Source organism: Chiloscyllium plagiosum, chromosome 5, assembly GCF_004010195.1.
Source record: "Chiloscyllium plagiosum isolate BGI_BamShark_2017 chromosome 5, ASM401019v2, whole genome shotgun sequence".
NCBI classification, from domain to species: Eukaryota; Metazoa; Chordata; class Chondrichthyes; order Orectolobiformes; family Hemiscylliidae; genus Chiloscyllium; species Chiloscyllium plagiosum.
Genome location: NC_057714.1, coordinates 20,052,465 through 20,069,540, shown reverse-complemented (window position 1 = coordinate 20,069,540; position 17,076 = coordinate 20,052,465). Strand labels below are relative to the sequence as shown.

The 17,076-nt window shown below is 41.9% G+C and overlaps 1 protein-coding gene across 2 annotated transcripts in view; it reads left to right on the top strand.

Moving 5' to 3' along the window:
- LOC122550273 (E3 ubiquitin-protein ligase MARCHF11-like) overlaps positions 1-17,076 on the top strand; it is a 128,254-nt gene that overhangs the window by 83,408 nt on the left and 27,770 nt on the right. For both annotated transcript variants that reach the window (XM_043691018.1, XM_043691019.1), the window contains exon 3: positions 5,477-5,669. In XM_043691018.1, the coding sequence (XP_043546953.1) occupies positions 5,477-5,669 (193 nt within the window). The remainder of the gene's footprint in view (positions 1-5,476; positions 5,670-17,076) is intronic.

Genomic DNA, 17,076 nt, shown 5'->3' with positions numbered 1-17,076 from the left:
TCCAAGAAAAGCCATGATTTGGAGATGCCGGTGTTGGACTGAGTGTACAAAGTTAAAAATCACACAACACCAGGTTATAGTCCAACAGGTTTAATTGGAAGCACCAGCTTTCAGAGCGACCTAATGAAGGAGCGTCATTCCGAAAGCTAGTGTGCTTCCAATTAAACCTGTTGGACTATAACCTGGTGTTATGTGATTTTTATCCAAGAAAAGCATTTGCCTCAGCTCTGATTTATATGAGTAACAATTTGTTTTTAAACAGTGAGCTCTGGTTCTGGATTATCCCATAACAGTAAACATCCTCTTCCCCATCTACCTTTTTGAGAACCCCCGGAGCTTATATGTTTCAATCAAATTGCCTCTTCTAATGCTACTGGACACGAGCCTCGCCTGATTAACCTTGCCTCATAAGAAGCTATGTCAGTCAAGGCCTTTAAGAGGAAATTGGATTATTAACTTAAAAGGAAGAATACATGGGGAGGGAGGGGGAGAATGACACCTGAAAGGACTGTGGATGCTGGAAATCAGAAACAAAACTAGACAATGCTGGAAAATCTCTGTGGGTCTGACAGCATATGTGGAGGGAAGTCAGAATTAATGTCCCGGATCCTGTGACCCTTCTTCAGAAGAATATAGGACTATGCTGAGAAGGTGGGTGTGTGGGGCTAGGAGAATTACAACTTCAAAGAGCCATCACAGATGTTTTGTAGCCATTCTGTGATTTAATGAAAATGTTAATTCTCAATTCTTTAAAGCTCCGAAACTTTATAAAGTATCACAAAACCATAGTAAAAAAAAGTAAAGCAAATATAAAGCAGACCTCTGACATTACTAAATGTTTGAACTAGAAAATGGTCTCCGAGCTGATTTACATTAGAAGCTCAAGGTCCTGCTGTCACTGATAAGAATCATCAAACTCACTGCTAGATATATCAGCAGGTAGGATTTGAACTCTGGTCTCCTGCCTCAGAGGTAGAAACACTAACACTGCACCACAAGAACCCTTCAAACACACCTGTATTTATTTATTTTTTAGTTTCTTTTCTTCTTCGTCCAGAAGTGCTCTTGTATTCAATGAATGATTGGGTTTTTTTTCCCCGTCACCCAATCATCATCATTTTGTCACCACCAGTAAATCAGCCATGATTCCTATTTGATGAGTTTCCATGCAAAGCCCATTTGGGCGGTGCAATGACATCAAAGGTGAAGGAGGGGTAGGGAAAGGAGAGGGGTACTAAATCAAAATGGAGTTCGACAAACTCACTTGAAAATATTTTTATTGAACTGTTTTTCTAATCAATGTGTTCAGAGATGTTATTACATATCTCTGGAGCAGATGGGATTGAACCCAGGCCTCCTAGTCCACACTATCACTGTGCCACAAGAGGGCCCACAAATTCATTCATAATATCCCACTATTGAGTGAAAGCAGTTGTTCTAACACAGCTATACCAAATCAGCCTCACTGTGACTGGATTCACAGCACAGTGATAGTAAAACATTCAATGACCCTCAAAATTGCCCAATTTTTCTCAACCAGACTTTACAAATAACAGATCTTAGACACCAGGTTTATAACTTAAACAAAAATTAACAATTTATTACTAATAATGTAATATATTGGAAAACAGATAAACGAGGTAATCTAATTAATAGCTATGATCGAAAGTCCAATTTTTTAATCATAATCCTCACTCATTCACAGACAGACACAGTTAAGGGATAAATTTTAACAAAGGAAAATAAAGGAATTACAATTTGTTAGTTCAATAAGCAGTTTCCAATATAGACTGAAAGAACTGCGGATGCTGAAACAGAAACAGAAGTTGCTGAAAAAGTTCAGCAGGTCTGGCAGCATCTGTGGATAGAAATCAGAGTTAAAGTTTCTGGTCTGGTGACCCTTCGTCAGTTTCTAATGATGGACAGGCATTCATTAAATCCTTGGACAATGGGTTGTTCACGGACATGAAGGGTTGTATATCTTGATCAAATTTTAAAGTCACCAGTTAATAATTCCCTAATCCTTCAGGGAAGGAAATCTGCTATCCTCATCGTGACACCAGATCCACAGCAATGCCTAGCAAGCCATTCAGTTGTACCAATTGCTACAAAGACTCAAAGAAATGAAACTGGATGGATCACCTGGCATCGAAATAGGCAGCAGAAAAGACAATGACAGAAACAGTCCTGTCAAAACTACAAAGTCTTCCTTACTAACATCTGGGGGTTACTGCCAAAATTGGGAGAGCTGTCTCACAAACTAGTCAACCAGCAGCCTGACATTGTCATACTCATGGAATCATACCATACAGACAATGTCCCAGGCACCACCATTACCATCCCTGGATGTGTCCTGTCCTACCACAAGACACACTGGGCAGAGATGATGGCACAGTGGTTTACAGTTGAGAGGGAGTTGCCCTGAGTGTCAACATTGAGCCCAGACCCCATGAAATCTCATAGCTTCAGGTTAAACTCGGGCAAAGAAACCTCCTGCTGATTACCCTGTGCCTTCCTCCCTCAGCTGATGAATCAGTACTTTTCTATGTTGAACAACACTTGAAAGAAGCATTGAGGATGACAAGGGCACAAAACGTACACTGGGTGGGGGAATTTCAATATCTACCACCAAGAGAGGTTTGGTAGTGGTACTACAAATCAAGGTGGTTGGCTCCTAAAAGACACAGCTGCTAGGCTGGGTCTGCAGCAGGTGGTGAGGGAACCAACAAGAGGGAAAAACATGCTTAACCTCATCCTTAACAATTTGCCAACTGCAGATGCATCTGGCCCTGACAGTATTGATAAGAGCAACCACTGCATAAGCCTTATGGAGACAAAATCCTGCCTGCACATTGAGAAGACTGGTACCAGTCTTCAGCCAATTGGATTCACTCTGTGTGTTATCAAGAGACACTGGATACTAGCTAAAGGCCGTGACAACATTCTGGCAATAGTACTGAAGACTTAAGCTTCAGAACTTGCCGCTCCCCTATCCAAGCAGTTCCAGTACAGTTACAATACTGGCATCTACCTAGCGATGTGGAAAATTACCTAGGCATGTCCTGTTCATAAAACGCAGGACAAATCCAACTCAGGCACTTACCGCACCATCGGTCTACTCTCAATCATCAGTAAAGTAATGAAAAGTGTCATTAGTAGTGCTATCAAGTAACACCCTGCTCAGCAATAATCTGCTCAGTGACACCCAGTTTGAGTTCTGCCAGGGCCACCTAGCTCTTAATCTCATTACAGCTTTGGTACAAAGAGCTGAATTCCAGAGGTGAGGTGAGAGTGACGGCCTTTGACATCAAGGCTGCATTCAATCGAGTGTGGTATCAAGGACTCCTCGCAAAACTGGAATGAATGTGTATTAGGAGCAAACTCTCCTGTGGTTAGTGTCATACATGACACGTAGGAAGGTGGTTGTAGTTTTTGGAAGTCAGTCATCTCAGCTCCAGGACATCTCTACAGGAGTTCCATAGGGTCATGTCCTAGGTACAACCATCTTCAGCTGCTTCTTCAATGGATCTTCCCTCCATCATAAGTTCAGAAGTGGGATTGTTCACCAATGATTGCACAATATTCAGCACGATTTGTGACTCCTCAGATGCTAAAGCAGTCTGTGTTCAAGTGCAGCAAGGTCTGGACAACATCCCGGCTTGAGCTGACAAGTGGCAAATAACATTCACGTCACACATATGCCAGGCTATGAACATCATCAATAAGAGACAATCTAACCACAGCCCCTTGACCTTCAATAATGGGCGGCACAGTGGCTCATGGGCGGCACAGTGGCTCAGTGGTTAGCACTGCTGCCTCATAGCAGCAGGTTCCCAGGTTCAATTCCAGCCTTGGGTGACAGTCTGTGTGGAATTTGCACATTCTCCCGGTGCCTATGTGGGTGTCTTCCGGGTGCTCCAGTTTCCTCCCACAGTCCAAGGATGTGCAGGTCAGGTGAATTGGCCATGCTAAATTGCCCGTCGTGTTAGGTGTATAAGCCAGAGGGAAATGGGTCTGTGTGGGTTAATCTTCGGAGGGTCGGTGTGAACTGGTTGGGCCAAAGGGCCTGTTTCCGCACTGTAGGGAATCTAATCTAATCTAATAGTGTTAACATCACTGAATCTCCCACTATCAACTTCCTGGAGGTTATCATTGACCAGAAACTCAACTCAAACTCACCACATAAACATAGTAACTACAAGAGTAGGTCAGAGTCTACGAATACTGTGGCGAGTAACTCAAATCCTGACTCCCCAAAGCCTATTCACCATCTACAAGGCACAAATTAGGAGTGCGATGGAATACTCCCCACTTGCCGGGATGAGTGCAGTTCCACCAACTCAAGAAATTTGACACCATCCAGGACAAAGCAGCCCAATTGATTGGCACAACACCCACAAGCTTCCACTCTCTCCACCACCAATAATATGTACTATCGACAAGATACACTGCAGAACCTCATCAAAGGTCCTCAGACAACACCTTTCAAACCTACAACCACTTCCATCTAGAAGGACAAGGGCAGCAGATACGTGGGAATACCATCATCTTCAAGTTCCCCTCCAAGCCACTCACTATAGTGACCTTTCCTTCATTGTTGCTGGGTCAAAAATCTGGAATTCCTTCCCTAAGGGCATTATAGGTCAACTTCAGCGGTTCAAGAAGGCAGCTCACCATCATTTGAACGTAAACACTTTCAGCAGACTACTAAAAAGATTTACTTATTTCTTACAGACTGAGATTTTTCTTCCCCAAGAACATTCAATTTCAATGGCTGGGTAGAAAACAAGTGACACAGAGAGCAAAACACAACAGCAGTTTCTAGAAGCCTCCAAAAAGAATATGGCTTCCTGCTAAAAACCCAGGCATAACCAGACCTCTTTTTTTCTTTTCCATCAACATTCTTTCTTTGTGGTAGATTGGTTAGCACCGGTCCTCCCTTTATTGACCAACGCAACATCCAACCAGCTGCCAGCCCTGAGCATAACAACAAATCAAATACTGACTTACCGACAGTGTCATTAGAACAGTAATTAAGTAGCATTGTCTTCCAGGCTGGTTCACAAACAACAAATATATGTCTTTGTTCTTTAAAACAAGCTGCTTAATCAAAGATTAACTCGGAACCTCAACTCACAGTCCCAAACCATAAGAAATGAGAAAAATAAACGAAAAATAGTGAGGGCCTCTAGACACAAAATAAAGTTATGAAGTGAGACCTGTATAAAGGATAGGTAGTATATTGATAATAATAATTTGTCTTTACTTGTGGAGCCTAGTGTTTGCCACAATAAACATCTTTACAGAACAGCATTACACTGCATAAAATGCATATTTACTATTTGTTGTAAATGTAAAGTAATATTTTAATTGTTGTAAAAGGCTATCTATATGGATGGAAGGAGCTGTTTACCTTTTGAAAAGCTATGTTTTATTTATTGGTGTTCTCTAGATTAAATGATTTTTTTTCTTGCAGTGGGAACCTATCACAGTGACCTTGGTTGAGAAGGTTCAAATAGTAGCAGTGATCCTTGGTTGCCTTTTTCTGATAGCAAGTGTGACCTGGCTCTTATGGTCAGCCTTCAGTCCTGCTGCAATTTGGCAACGAAGAGACGTCTTATTTCAGATCTGCTATGGAATGTATGGCTTTATGGACCTTGTTTGCATAGGTATGTTGGATGAATAAGAATTAATCAACATTTCTATTAGCACATTAAAACTGTGAAGTTATCATTTAAAAAAAGGGGAGGACTTGTTCATTTGTTCAAAGTACCACATTCACCCAATTTTAAAAGTCAAATTTTTGGATTAGTTTTTTAGGCACGATCTTTATTTTCAACTTTTACCTCAATAATATTTTCAAGGGGCTAATATGCATGTTTGATTTGAGCCCACACTGCATCCTGTGCATGGATGGCCTGGCTTATCCAGGTGAGACCACTGATTGGCTTGTTACTATAACAGATGCAAGAACTAGGTGAGATCTGACCTGCTGAAGTTTGCGGTCCATACTCAAGGTTCGACAGTGCTATATAATTGAGTCCTAGTTTGATCATGGATTTGCCTTTTTGTTTAGTGACACAGGCTGTGCATGATGACAATAATAGCAGGGCATCAGGTCAAGAAACATCTACCAAACATATGGGTTGTCAGCAGGCTTTCCTGGACAGCCTCTTCTAACAGCTGTCTTGTTACCAATGAGTGTATTAGGGGAAGTAGGGATGAGAGGGGAGTAGGGTAGCTAAGGAATTTTCATCCCTGAAAAATTAAGGTCAACTCTTACATGTAGTATGTGAAAAATTGTGAAGTTCTAAGCCAGAAGTCATGGGACAACTTTTATGAGATTACCTTTTACTTGGGTAAATGTGATGCATGAATTAATGTTGCCTTCAAATTACAGACAGCACTATATTCAATCACATTATGTAACGTAATAACATTCAGCATTCATCCATTATCGTATAAGCACCAATTTCCTGATTTATGTTCTTAGTTCTGAACTTTGCTCTGTGTGGGATAAGGCAAATTAGATATTGATTGGCAATAATGCTTCATGTTAGTGAATGCTGTTGCAGTCCACAGTAACCATTTTCTGCTCCCACATTTGCATGTTTTCTGCCAGAATTTGCCACTGAAATGTGGAAAATCAGCTTGGAAAATCAAACTGCACAGGACAGGATGTTATAGCTGCACTCAGTGGGAGTCCTATCCTCTTAAATAATTTTTTGGAGGAAGAAATTTTTAAATGCAGGTTTATGTTATCTTTATTCTGGTCTCCCTACTATAGGAAAGATGGTGTGAAACTTTAAAGGGTTCAGAAAAGATTTACGAGGATGTTGCCAGGGTTGGAGGATTTGAGCTACAGGGAGAAGCTGAATAGGCTAGGGCTGTTTTCCCTGGAGCATCGGAGGCTGAGAGGTGATCTCATAGAGGTTTATAAAATCATGAGGGGCATGGATAGGGTGCATAGACATGGTCTATTCCCCAGGGTGGGAGAATCCAAAATGAGTGGGCATATGTTAAAGGTGAAAGGGAAAAGATTTAAAAGGGACCTAAGGGGCACCTTTTTCACGCAGAGGATGGTGCGTGTATGGAATGAGCTGTCAGAAGAAGTGGTGGAAGCTGGCACAATTACATCACTTAAATAGGGCTCAGTGGTTCGCAATGCTGCCTCACAGTGTCAGCGACCTGGGTTCAATTCCAGCTTTGCGCAACTGTCTGTGTGGAGTTTGCACATTCTCCCCGTGTCTGCGCAAGTTTCCTCTGGGTGCTCCTGTTTCCTCTCACAGTCCAAAGATGTGCTGGTTAGGTGAATTACCCATATAAAATTGCCCATAATGTTCAGGGATGTGTAAGCTAAATGCATTAATCAGGGGAAATGTAAAGTAATGCATTCCAATGTGCCAATGTTGACAAGGAAGCGTCCAAAATGTCCACCTTCTTCCTCAACTGAGGATTCCCCAGGACCGTAGTTGACAGTCCCCTCTGCCGTGTTTGATCCATCTCCCACATTTCAGCCCCTCACCCTTGTCTTCCCTCCCACAGCAGCGACAAGGTCCCCCCTTGCCCTGAAGCGACTGCTGGACATGCACATGGATAGCAGTGAATTGAGGGGTGCGTAGGTTAAGTTATTTTTTATATTAGGATTAATCCTCAGCACAACATTGTGGGCCAAAGGGCCTGTTCTGTGCTGTACTTTTCTATGTTCTATTAGTTGGATACTCTTTGGAGGGTCAGTATGGACTTGTTGGGCCAAATGGCCTGTTTCCACACTGTAGGGATTCTATGAAAAGGCATCTAGGTGGGTTTATGAATAGGAAGGGTTTTGGGGAACATGAGCCAAGTGCTGGCAAATGGACTCAGATTTACTTAGGATATCTGGTTGGCCTGGAGTAGTTGGATCAAAGGGTCTGGTTCCATGCTGCATTGCTCTATGACTGTTTATAAGAAATTTGAGATATCTGCAAAACATTTTAAAGACATAGGGAAGGTCAATGAATGTTATTTATAAAGCCTTTTATAAGATACTTGATGAAGTGCCCTATACCAATTGTCAGCAAAAGTGACAAAAATCTACAGAAAAGATATATTGGCTTTAGAGAATGTAGTGTTATGACACAGGGTAAACCCCCCCCCCCCCCGCTTAATTTAAACTAGCAACACAGAAAAGATTTATCCCCTGCAGTAATCTGTGAAAATTCAATAGGGCCAAGAACTATTTAAACTAAAATCTAACAACTTTATTTCTTATGGTATAACAGAGAATAATTAACTAACAACTATTTGCAATTCATTCCTCTAACCTATCTTTTACCTCTCCCTTCTACAATACTAGTCCGATAAAACCCTTCGATTAAAGTTTACCAAAAATTCAAGTTTTTAAAACCAGCCAGATGTGGAATCTTCTCTTCCTCAGTCTTCTTTTCTTCTTTTTAGGGATTTCTGCTTCACAGGTCACTGATCGATAAAGGTACCTTTAAGAGAGATATTCTCTGGGCAGTCTTCAGATGCTGGTGACTTGGCAGGTCTCCTCCCAAGTGTTCAATTTTTCCTGGTCTTAGAACCCCCCACCCTCCTGAAACTAATTGGTCTAATTCAAAACTGTTTTGTCATTTCCAGGCAACCAGCTACCCCAGTAGCTGGAGCACATGTTTCATTATATCTTGTTTAGAACACTTGGAGCTGACAGGTAGTTCTGCGAGCTTTTAACTCTTTTAAAGGTACATTACACCCACATCTTCAAAACAGTAGCATCAGATTATCAAATAATAACTCCATTTGTTAAATTACAAGGAAACGTTACACAAACTGGGGTTATATTTGCTGGAAGTTACAATGTTAGAAGGGGTGATTTAATTGATGTTTCAAGATACTTGAGGCACACATAGGTTAGAGAGACACAACCTGTTTCCATTGCTTGGGTATCCAATTGTTGGGATGACATTGTCTAAAAGTGGGGGTCATGTTATGGCAACATTACTGCAACCTTTATCTAGAGCCCAGAACAACGAGTTTTGAGAAGACTTGTAGCTCAGGTTGAGGTTTTGGATGTAGGTTTGCTTGCTGAGCTGGAAGGTTCATTTCCAGACATTTTGTCACCCTACTAGGTAACACCTTCAGTGGGCCTCTCGGTGAAACACTCTTAATAATTCCAGCTTTCTATTTATATGTTTGGGTTTCTTTGCTCAGAGTCCAGGCCCAGAATAACTGAACATCAGAAAAATGTTTAGTTAATTAGGGGGAACCGGCATGGATTCATGATGGGGAAGTCACGCCTGACAAACCTTACTGAGGTTTTTGAAGAGGTGACTAAGGTAATAGACAGAGGCTGATGTTTATATGTACTTCCAGAAGGTATCTGATAAACCCCCTCATAAGAGACTGTTAACTAAGGTAGAAGCCCATGGAATTGATAGCTAATTATTGATATGGCTGAGAAATTGATTGAGTAGCAGGTGACACAATGTAGGGATAATGGCAAATACTCAAATTGGCTGGACGTGACTGATGGTCTCCCACAAGGATCTGGTGGCATTATAGACGAGAGCACAAAATTACAAGAGGATATTGATAGACTAGGTTAATAGACAAAACTGTGGTAGATGGATTTCAATGCAACCAAGTGTGAGGTTATCCATTTTTGACCTGAGAAAGAAGGATTAGAGGAGGAGGGCGGGTGGGAGACACTACAGGTGTAGTGTCTTGAGTTCAGCCACTGCCCAAATATATCGTTTCAATCACCTTCCGAGAGTGCAGTTCGACTGCTCCCACTCAGATCCTAGCTGTCACTACTCCCACTGCTCCTCCCAAAAATGGAAGCCGCTGATGCCCGAGGTAAGTCCTTTTAAGAGGGAAAATTTACCTTCTGTCTTTCTCTGTCTTTCTCTGTCTCTCTCTCTCTCTCTCTCTCTCTCTCTCTCTCTCTCTCTCTCTCCAAACAAACAAACCTCCTCTCTTGGTTTGTAAGAATAATACCTGGACTTCGGGGCTTAGGTTATGAGGGGAAATTATGCTAAGAAGAAGTGTTTTCTCCAGAATTTAGAAAGCTAAGGGATGATCTGATTGAAGACTTTGAGATATTAACAGGAAAAGACAAGGTGATAAAGATAAACTGATTTCGGACTCTACAACTATGGAGACGTTGTCTGAGAATTAGGACAATAAAGTTCAGGAAAGCTGTACTTCTGCACACAAAGGGTATTTGCAATTGTCTTTCACAGATATCAGTGGATGCTGGGTATGTTGTTAATTTTAAACCTGAGATAGATACCTTTTTGTTAAGCAAAGGTCTTAAGAGATATGAGTCAAAGACAGGTATATGGGGAGCCATGAGCCATGATTTCATTGAATCATGGGACATCCTGGAGGGCGGGATTGAATGGCAAGTGGCTGAGAATCAACCACATTGCTGTGGTTCTGGAGTCACATGTAGGCCAACCAGGTGAGGATGGCAGATTTTCTTCCCTAGAGGACATTACTGAGCCTGATGTTCTTTTTCCAACATTTGGAATGGTCATCAGTAGAACCTTCATTCCAGTTTTTTTTTTCAAATTGAATTCAAATTTCACTGTCTGGTGGGTTTGAACCTGTGTCCCCGGAAAATTAGCTGAATTTCCTGGACTAATAGTCTAACAATAATTCCACTCGGCCATCGCCTCTCCACAGAATGTGTTCAAACCCCACCACTGCAGCTGGTGGAATTTTAATTGCAATGAATAAAACTGACATGTAAAGCAGCACTGAGTTATTGCAACAGTGAAACTATTGTTGATTGTCATAAAAACCTTTGTAGTTCACAAACATCATAGCTTGAAAACAGACCCTTTGTGCTACCATGTCTATGCTGAGCACCTTAGAATTTTTTAGAATCCCTACAGTGTGGAAACTGGCCCAAAAGGTTGGGGTACGTATTTCTGGCATCATGCCACTATTTGGGAAGCTTGACTCATTCAATCCTGCCATCGAAGACTGGGCCTAGTATGTGAAAAGAATGTGTTTTTTTTAACAGGCAAATGACATTGGGGCTGATGAAAAGCAAATAGGAATTCTCATGATAGTTGATGGACCTACAGTTTTTGCAGTTGTTAGGAGCCTAACATTCCCTGAGGCACCTCATACTAAACCTTTCAAGAGTTGACAGATTTAGTTAAAGAATACTACAACCCCAAACCTCCTTTAATTCTTGACACTACCAGTTTTACTTGACAGTTCGAGAACTAGGAGAATCTGTATTGCTATTTTTGATGAGGTTAAGCGGAGGCATGTGACTTTAGTTTAATGCATAATGAGGGGGATGCTGAGAAAATGTTTGGCATGTGGGATTAACAACATAACCATGCAAAAGCACCTGCTTGCTGAAGCCCAGCTGGATGTCAAACAGGCATTACAACTGGCCTTGTCATTCGAAAATGCAGCAAGTGGAGCATGTGAATTATAGGATATGCCAATGGAGGTGGACCACCCTTTTCAGGGCGACTGAGCATGGGGGCAATGGCATAGCTTCACTCAGGACCTATCCTGAACAGAGGGACTCTAAGGTCAACCCTCAACAAAACACCAAAACAGAGCCAATACTCAGCCAAATGGTGAAAATTTTCTTGAGGATCCAGGCTAGCAGGCTATTGAAGGTATGCGGACTTGAGACAGTGAAAGAGTCCCACTAGGCCTGAATTGAGTAAGAGAACTCATAGGCCGGTGTCCAGGAAAGTCTATTTACAGCTGGTTTGGGACTGTTAAATTCAACATCCAGATCAGAGCTAACCAAAATAAACATCTTGTGAAATGATCACCCAACCGAGCAGTATCAGTGATTATGGAACCAGTCTTTACCAAAATTCATTCTGGGCTCCGACCCTCCAATTTGAGTAAGAAGTCAGCCAGGCTGAGGGCCTGTACTGGGGAACCCCTGCAGATTAATGGTACAACTTCATTTCCAGGCTCCTACAAGAAGCAGCTGGTTCAGTTACCCCTGATTGTAGTAAAAGTCTCAGACCCCAGACTTGATGGGGCGAAATTGATTGACTCCTACATGTTTCAATTAGAAAATGGCTGCCTGAGTGAAGTCCTGATTCAATATCCGGAAGTTAAAGTGAGGGCAAACAAAGGTACACCAGCTCCAATTCTATACCAGAGCTTAGGTCTTTGCTTGGATTGGTAAATTATTACGGAAAATTCATATGTAAACTGGTCTTCATCCTGGCACTATTATATCTGCTGTTGAAAAAGGGTCAAATGTTCTCGTAGCAAAGATGGAGCCTTGAGGGATGTGAAGAAGCAGCAATGGCTGTCTAAGGCGTTGGCACATTATGATCCCAAGCAAGATGTGGTGCTGACATGTAATGCCTCCCAGTTTGATATCGGGGGAGTGTTGGCTGAACGGTGGCCCAGCAAAGAGGAACACCCAATACAGTATGCTTCCCAGACTTTAGCTGATGTCAAACGAAAATACACCCCGATAGAGAAGGAATGTTTGGCAGTCATCTTTGATGTGAAGAAGTTCCAGAAATACCTTTACGGACCTAAATTTGTAATAATAACGACCACAAACCCCTGCTACTTAAAGAGGACAAGGCCATGTCACCCATAGCTTCAGGTTGAATTCAGCAATGGGCTCTTATTCTGACTGCGTACATTTACAAGTTGGAGCACCATTTGGGAGGCAAGGTAGTGAATGCGGATGCATTGACCCGCCTCCCCCTGGCAGATACATCAGTGGTGGTGCCGCACTAGAACAGCCCATTCTGGTTTTAAACATTCTGGACATGTTTACGGTCACCCCTGAATGTCAGACTGTGGACACAAAAAGACCCCATCCTGGCAAAACTAAAATGGCTGGTGGTGATGGGGCAAACAAAAGGGTCATCGCAACCTGAACTGAAATGTTTTTGAATGCGTTAAGACCATATCACCATAGAGAACAGCACATTATTATGGGGAGCAAGAGTGATTGTCCCAAACAGAGGTTGCTGCTAGATTCAGGCTGAACTCCACCAGAGTCATCTAAGGGTTTCAAAAATGAAGATGTTGGTGAGTAGTTATGTCCGGTGGCCAGGATTGGTTGCTGACATAGCCTTGTTGGTGAGACAGTGCCCACAGTGCCAACATGGACAAAAATTACTGGAGCAGCTCCATCATGTTCATGGGAATGGACTCAATTACATAGAACACTACAATGTGGTACAGGCCCTTCGGCCTTCGACGTTGCGCCGACCTGTGAAATCAATCTGATGCCCATCTAACCTACACCGTTTCATTATTATCCCAGTGTGCCCAATGCCTATTTAAATGCATTTAAAGTTGGTGAGTCTACTACTGTTGCAGGCAGGCCATTCCATGTCTCTACTACTCTGAGTAAAGAAACTACCCCTCATATCTGTCCTAAGTCTATCATTGCTCAATTTAAAGCTATGTCCCCTCATGTTAGCCTTCAGCATCCGAGGAAAAAGGCTCTCACTGTCCAGCCTATCTAACCCTCTGACTATCTGATTCGTCTTGATTAGGTCACCTCTCAACCTTCTCTCCAACGGAAACAGCCTCAGTTCTCTCAGCCTTTCCTTGTAAGACTTCCCTTCCATACCAGGCAACATTCTCGTAAATCTCCTCTGAGCCCTTTCCAAAGTTTCCACATCCTTTCAATAATGCGGTGACCAGAACTGCATGCAATATTCCAGGTGTGGCCTTACCAGTGCCTTGCACAGCAGAAGCATGACCTCGTGGCTCTGAAACCCAATCCCCTTATAAACGCCAACATACCATATGCCATCTTAACAACCTTATGTCGATGATGCCAGTTCCAGATTTATAGGTTAATAGGAAGTAGGAGGGCCATATGGCCCATCTGGTTCCACCATTCATGCAGCTTGTGGCTGAACTTCTACCTCAGCATCATTTCCCACACTGTTCAATATCCCTTGATATTTTTAATATGTAGAAATTTATCAATCTCTGTCTTGAATACATTCAATAACTGAGTATACGCCGTCGTTGCGATAGAAAATTATGAAGATTCACCACCCTTTGAATGAAGACACTTTCTTTATCTGAGTCCGAAATGGCCTGCCTCATATCTCAAACCATGTCTCCTGGTTCTAGAACCCACCCCAGCCAAGGAAAACATCCTTTTTGCTTGTATCCCGTCAAGCTCTGTACTAATTTTGTCATATAATCAAAACTTTTATATGGAGATATTAGCAAATTGAAACATCTCACCAGCAGTTTGAATCATTCAACCTTTAAATAAGGTTCTGTTGGGAGAGATTAAGAATGTTAATAGAACCTGAGCGCACAGTCCAAAATGGCAGATTGTAAACCTGATCAGCTTCAGGGGCTGGTCATGATCCATCTTCTCTGTGTGCTACCTCACATGCCTGGAACCCTCTTAATGGCTGCAGACATTGTCAGAGGTTTTATGGTCGACATTGAGTGTTTTGCCTTCCCACACTCGCACTAGGAGCACCACAGCGCTGAAGGTAGCGGCTGTAAACTCCAAAGTTTTGCTTGCCATTTATAACCAAAGTAACAACATACCATAATGACATAAGAAAAGTATGTAGAGATTTATAGTGGAGATTGTGTTGTATCTGAATGCAGCATAGATATGTGGAATTCCTACGTTTCGAAAGCAGGCCTTTCGACCCTTTGAGTCAAACCAAACCTTCAAAGAGCATCCTTCCCATACCGACTTCTGTATTTATGTAATTGTCTACTCCCTCCTAAAATCCTTGGTCTTGGTGTTGGATATAAATCAAGACCGATATGTGCACATAATGAAATGTAAGAGATAGGATTCAAAACAGGCCATTTTACCCATTGAGCCTGGGAATATTGTTCCATTCTATAAGATTGTGGCTGGTGCGATTATGTTCTTAACTCCACTTTCCAGCCAGAAATCTAACCGTATCTATAGTGAATACATTCAATTTTCCAGCCTCCATTGCTTGCTGACAGAGAATTTCAAATTTTAACCACCCTCGAAGAGGAGAAATTCTTCTGAATTCCTAATGGACTAATTGTGTGCTATATCTGCATCCTGCCTTTTTGTGATTAACATAAAGAACAAGCAAGATCCTAGATTGCAGGATTCAGTAGACTCTATAACTGATGTTCTGCTTTATTATTCTTGCATCAAAATAGATCACCTCACACTTTCCCATACTATACTGCAGCTTGCAGACTCATTTAACTCCTCTATATTCGTTTACAGACTCCTTGACCCTTCAAACAACTAACAATCTTATCTATCTTCACATCATCAGCAAACATGGTCACAGTACAGTTGGATCGTTCATTCAGTTCATTAATATGGATTGTATAATTGGGGTCTGAACAATACAAGAATTAAATAAATCTGTCAAACATGACCCTCCTTTCATAAAGCTGTATTGATTTTGTATGATGATTTTCTAAATATTCTGCTGCTATTAATATTACCATTATATACATCATAGACAGACATTAGGCTAAAAGATCTATGAATGGAGGTGAAACATTTTCAGTTCAACATCTCCCTTTTTCCCAAACCCTCCAACCCTGGGCAACAAACCTAGTGTTAAGTGAAGGGGTAAATGTAGGGGAATGGGTCTGGGTGGGTTGCTCTTCGGAGGGTCGGTGTGGACTTGTTGGGCCGAAGGGCCTGTTTCCACACTAAGTAATCTAAGTAAATCTTTTCTGAACCCTTTCAAGTTTCACAACATCCTTCCTATAGAAGGGAGACCAGAATTGCACACAATGTTCCAAATGTGGCCTAAACAATGTCCTATACAGCCACAACATAACCTCCTAACTCCTATACCCAGTGCTCTGTCCAATAAAGGAAAGCATACTAAATGCTTCCTTCACTATCCTATCTATCTGCGACTCTACTTTCAAGGAACTATGAACCCACACTCCAAAGTCTCTTTGTTCAGCAACACTCCCCAGGACCTTACCATTGTGTATAAGTCCAGTCCTGATTTGTCTTTCCAAAATGCAACACCTCACATTTATGTAAATTAAACTCCATCTGCCACTCCTCAGCCCATTGGTCCATCTGATCAAGATCCTGTTGTACTCTGAGATATCGTACTTCGCTGTCCACTATACTTCCAATATTGGTGTCATCTGCAAACTTACTCACTTTAATTCCTGTGTTCACATCCAAATCTTGGTGTGGGAAAAAACTTTTTTTTAACCTTGCATTTACATTAAATTTGTGTCTTGTTCTTGATTCTGTTTAAGCAGGACGTTTCTTCCCAGGTCACTAATCACTTTGAAACCATTGAACAAATCTTCTCTTAGTCTTCCCCTCTCCAATTAAAAGAGTTGCAGCTTTTCCAATGTATAACTGAAGTTTCTAATCCCTGCAATCATGCTAATAAATCTCTTCTGCATTGTCTCCAATACACTGATATCTTTCCTAAGGTGTGGCCTGTAGGATATTACGTAATGTTCCAGCTGAGACCTAAAATGGTGTCTTATACAAGTTCAGCATGACCTCCCTGCTCTTGTACTCAATGCCCCTATTAATGAAGTATAGGATACTGTAGACTTTATTAACTGCCCTGTCTATTTTAATGAGTTATGTACATATACACCCATGTGTCTCTGCTCCTGAACACCCTTTATCTGGTATTGTCTCTCCATTTTCCTACCAATCTGTGTCACATTTCTCCAGATTGAACGTCATCTGCCACTGATCCACCCACAGCTTTATTTAAGAAGGACCTGATCAGGTGTACCCGAGAACTCTGTGGGAAGCTAGAGAAGTGATTGCTGGGCCTCTTGCTGAGATATTTGTTTCATTAATAGTCACAGTTGAGGTGCTGGAAGACTGGAGGTTGGCAAACGTGATGTCACTGTTTAAGAAGGGCAGTAAAGACAAGCCAGGGAACTATAGACCAGTGAGCCTGACCTCAGTGATGGGCAAGTTGTTGGAGGGAATCCTAAGGGACAGGATGTACATGTATTTAGAAAGGCAAGGACTGATTAGGAATAGTCAACATGGCTTTGTGCGTGGGAAATCATGTCTCACAAACTTGATTGAGTTTTTTGAAGAAGTAACAAAGAAGATTGACGAGGGCAGAGCAGTAGATGTGATCT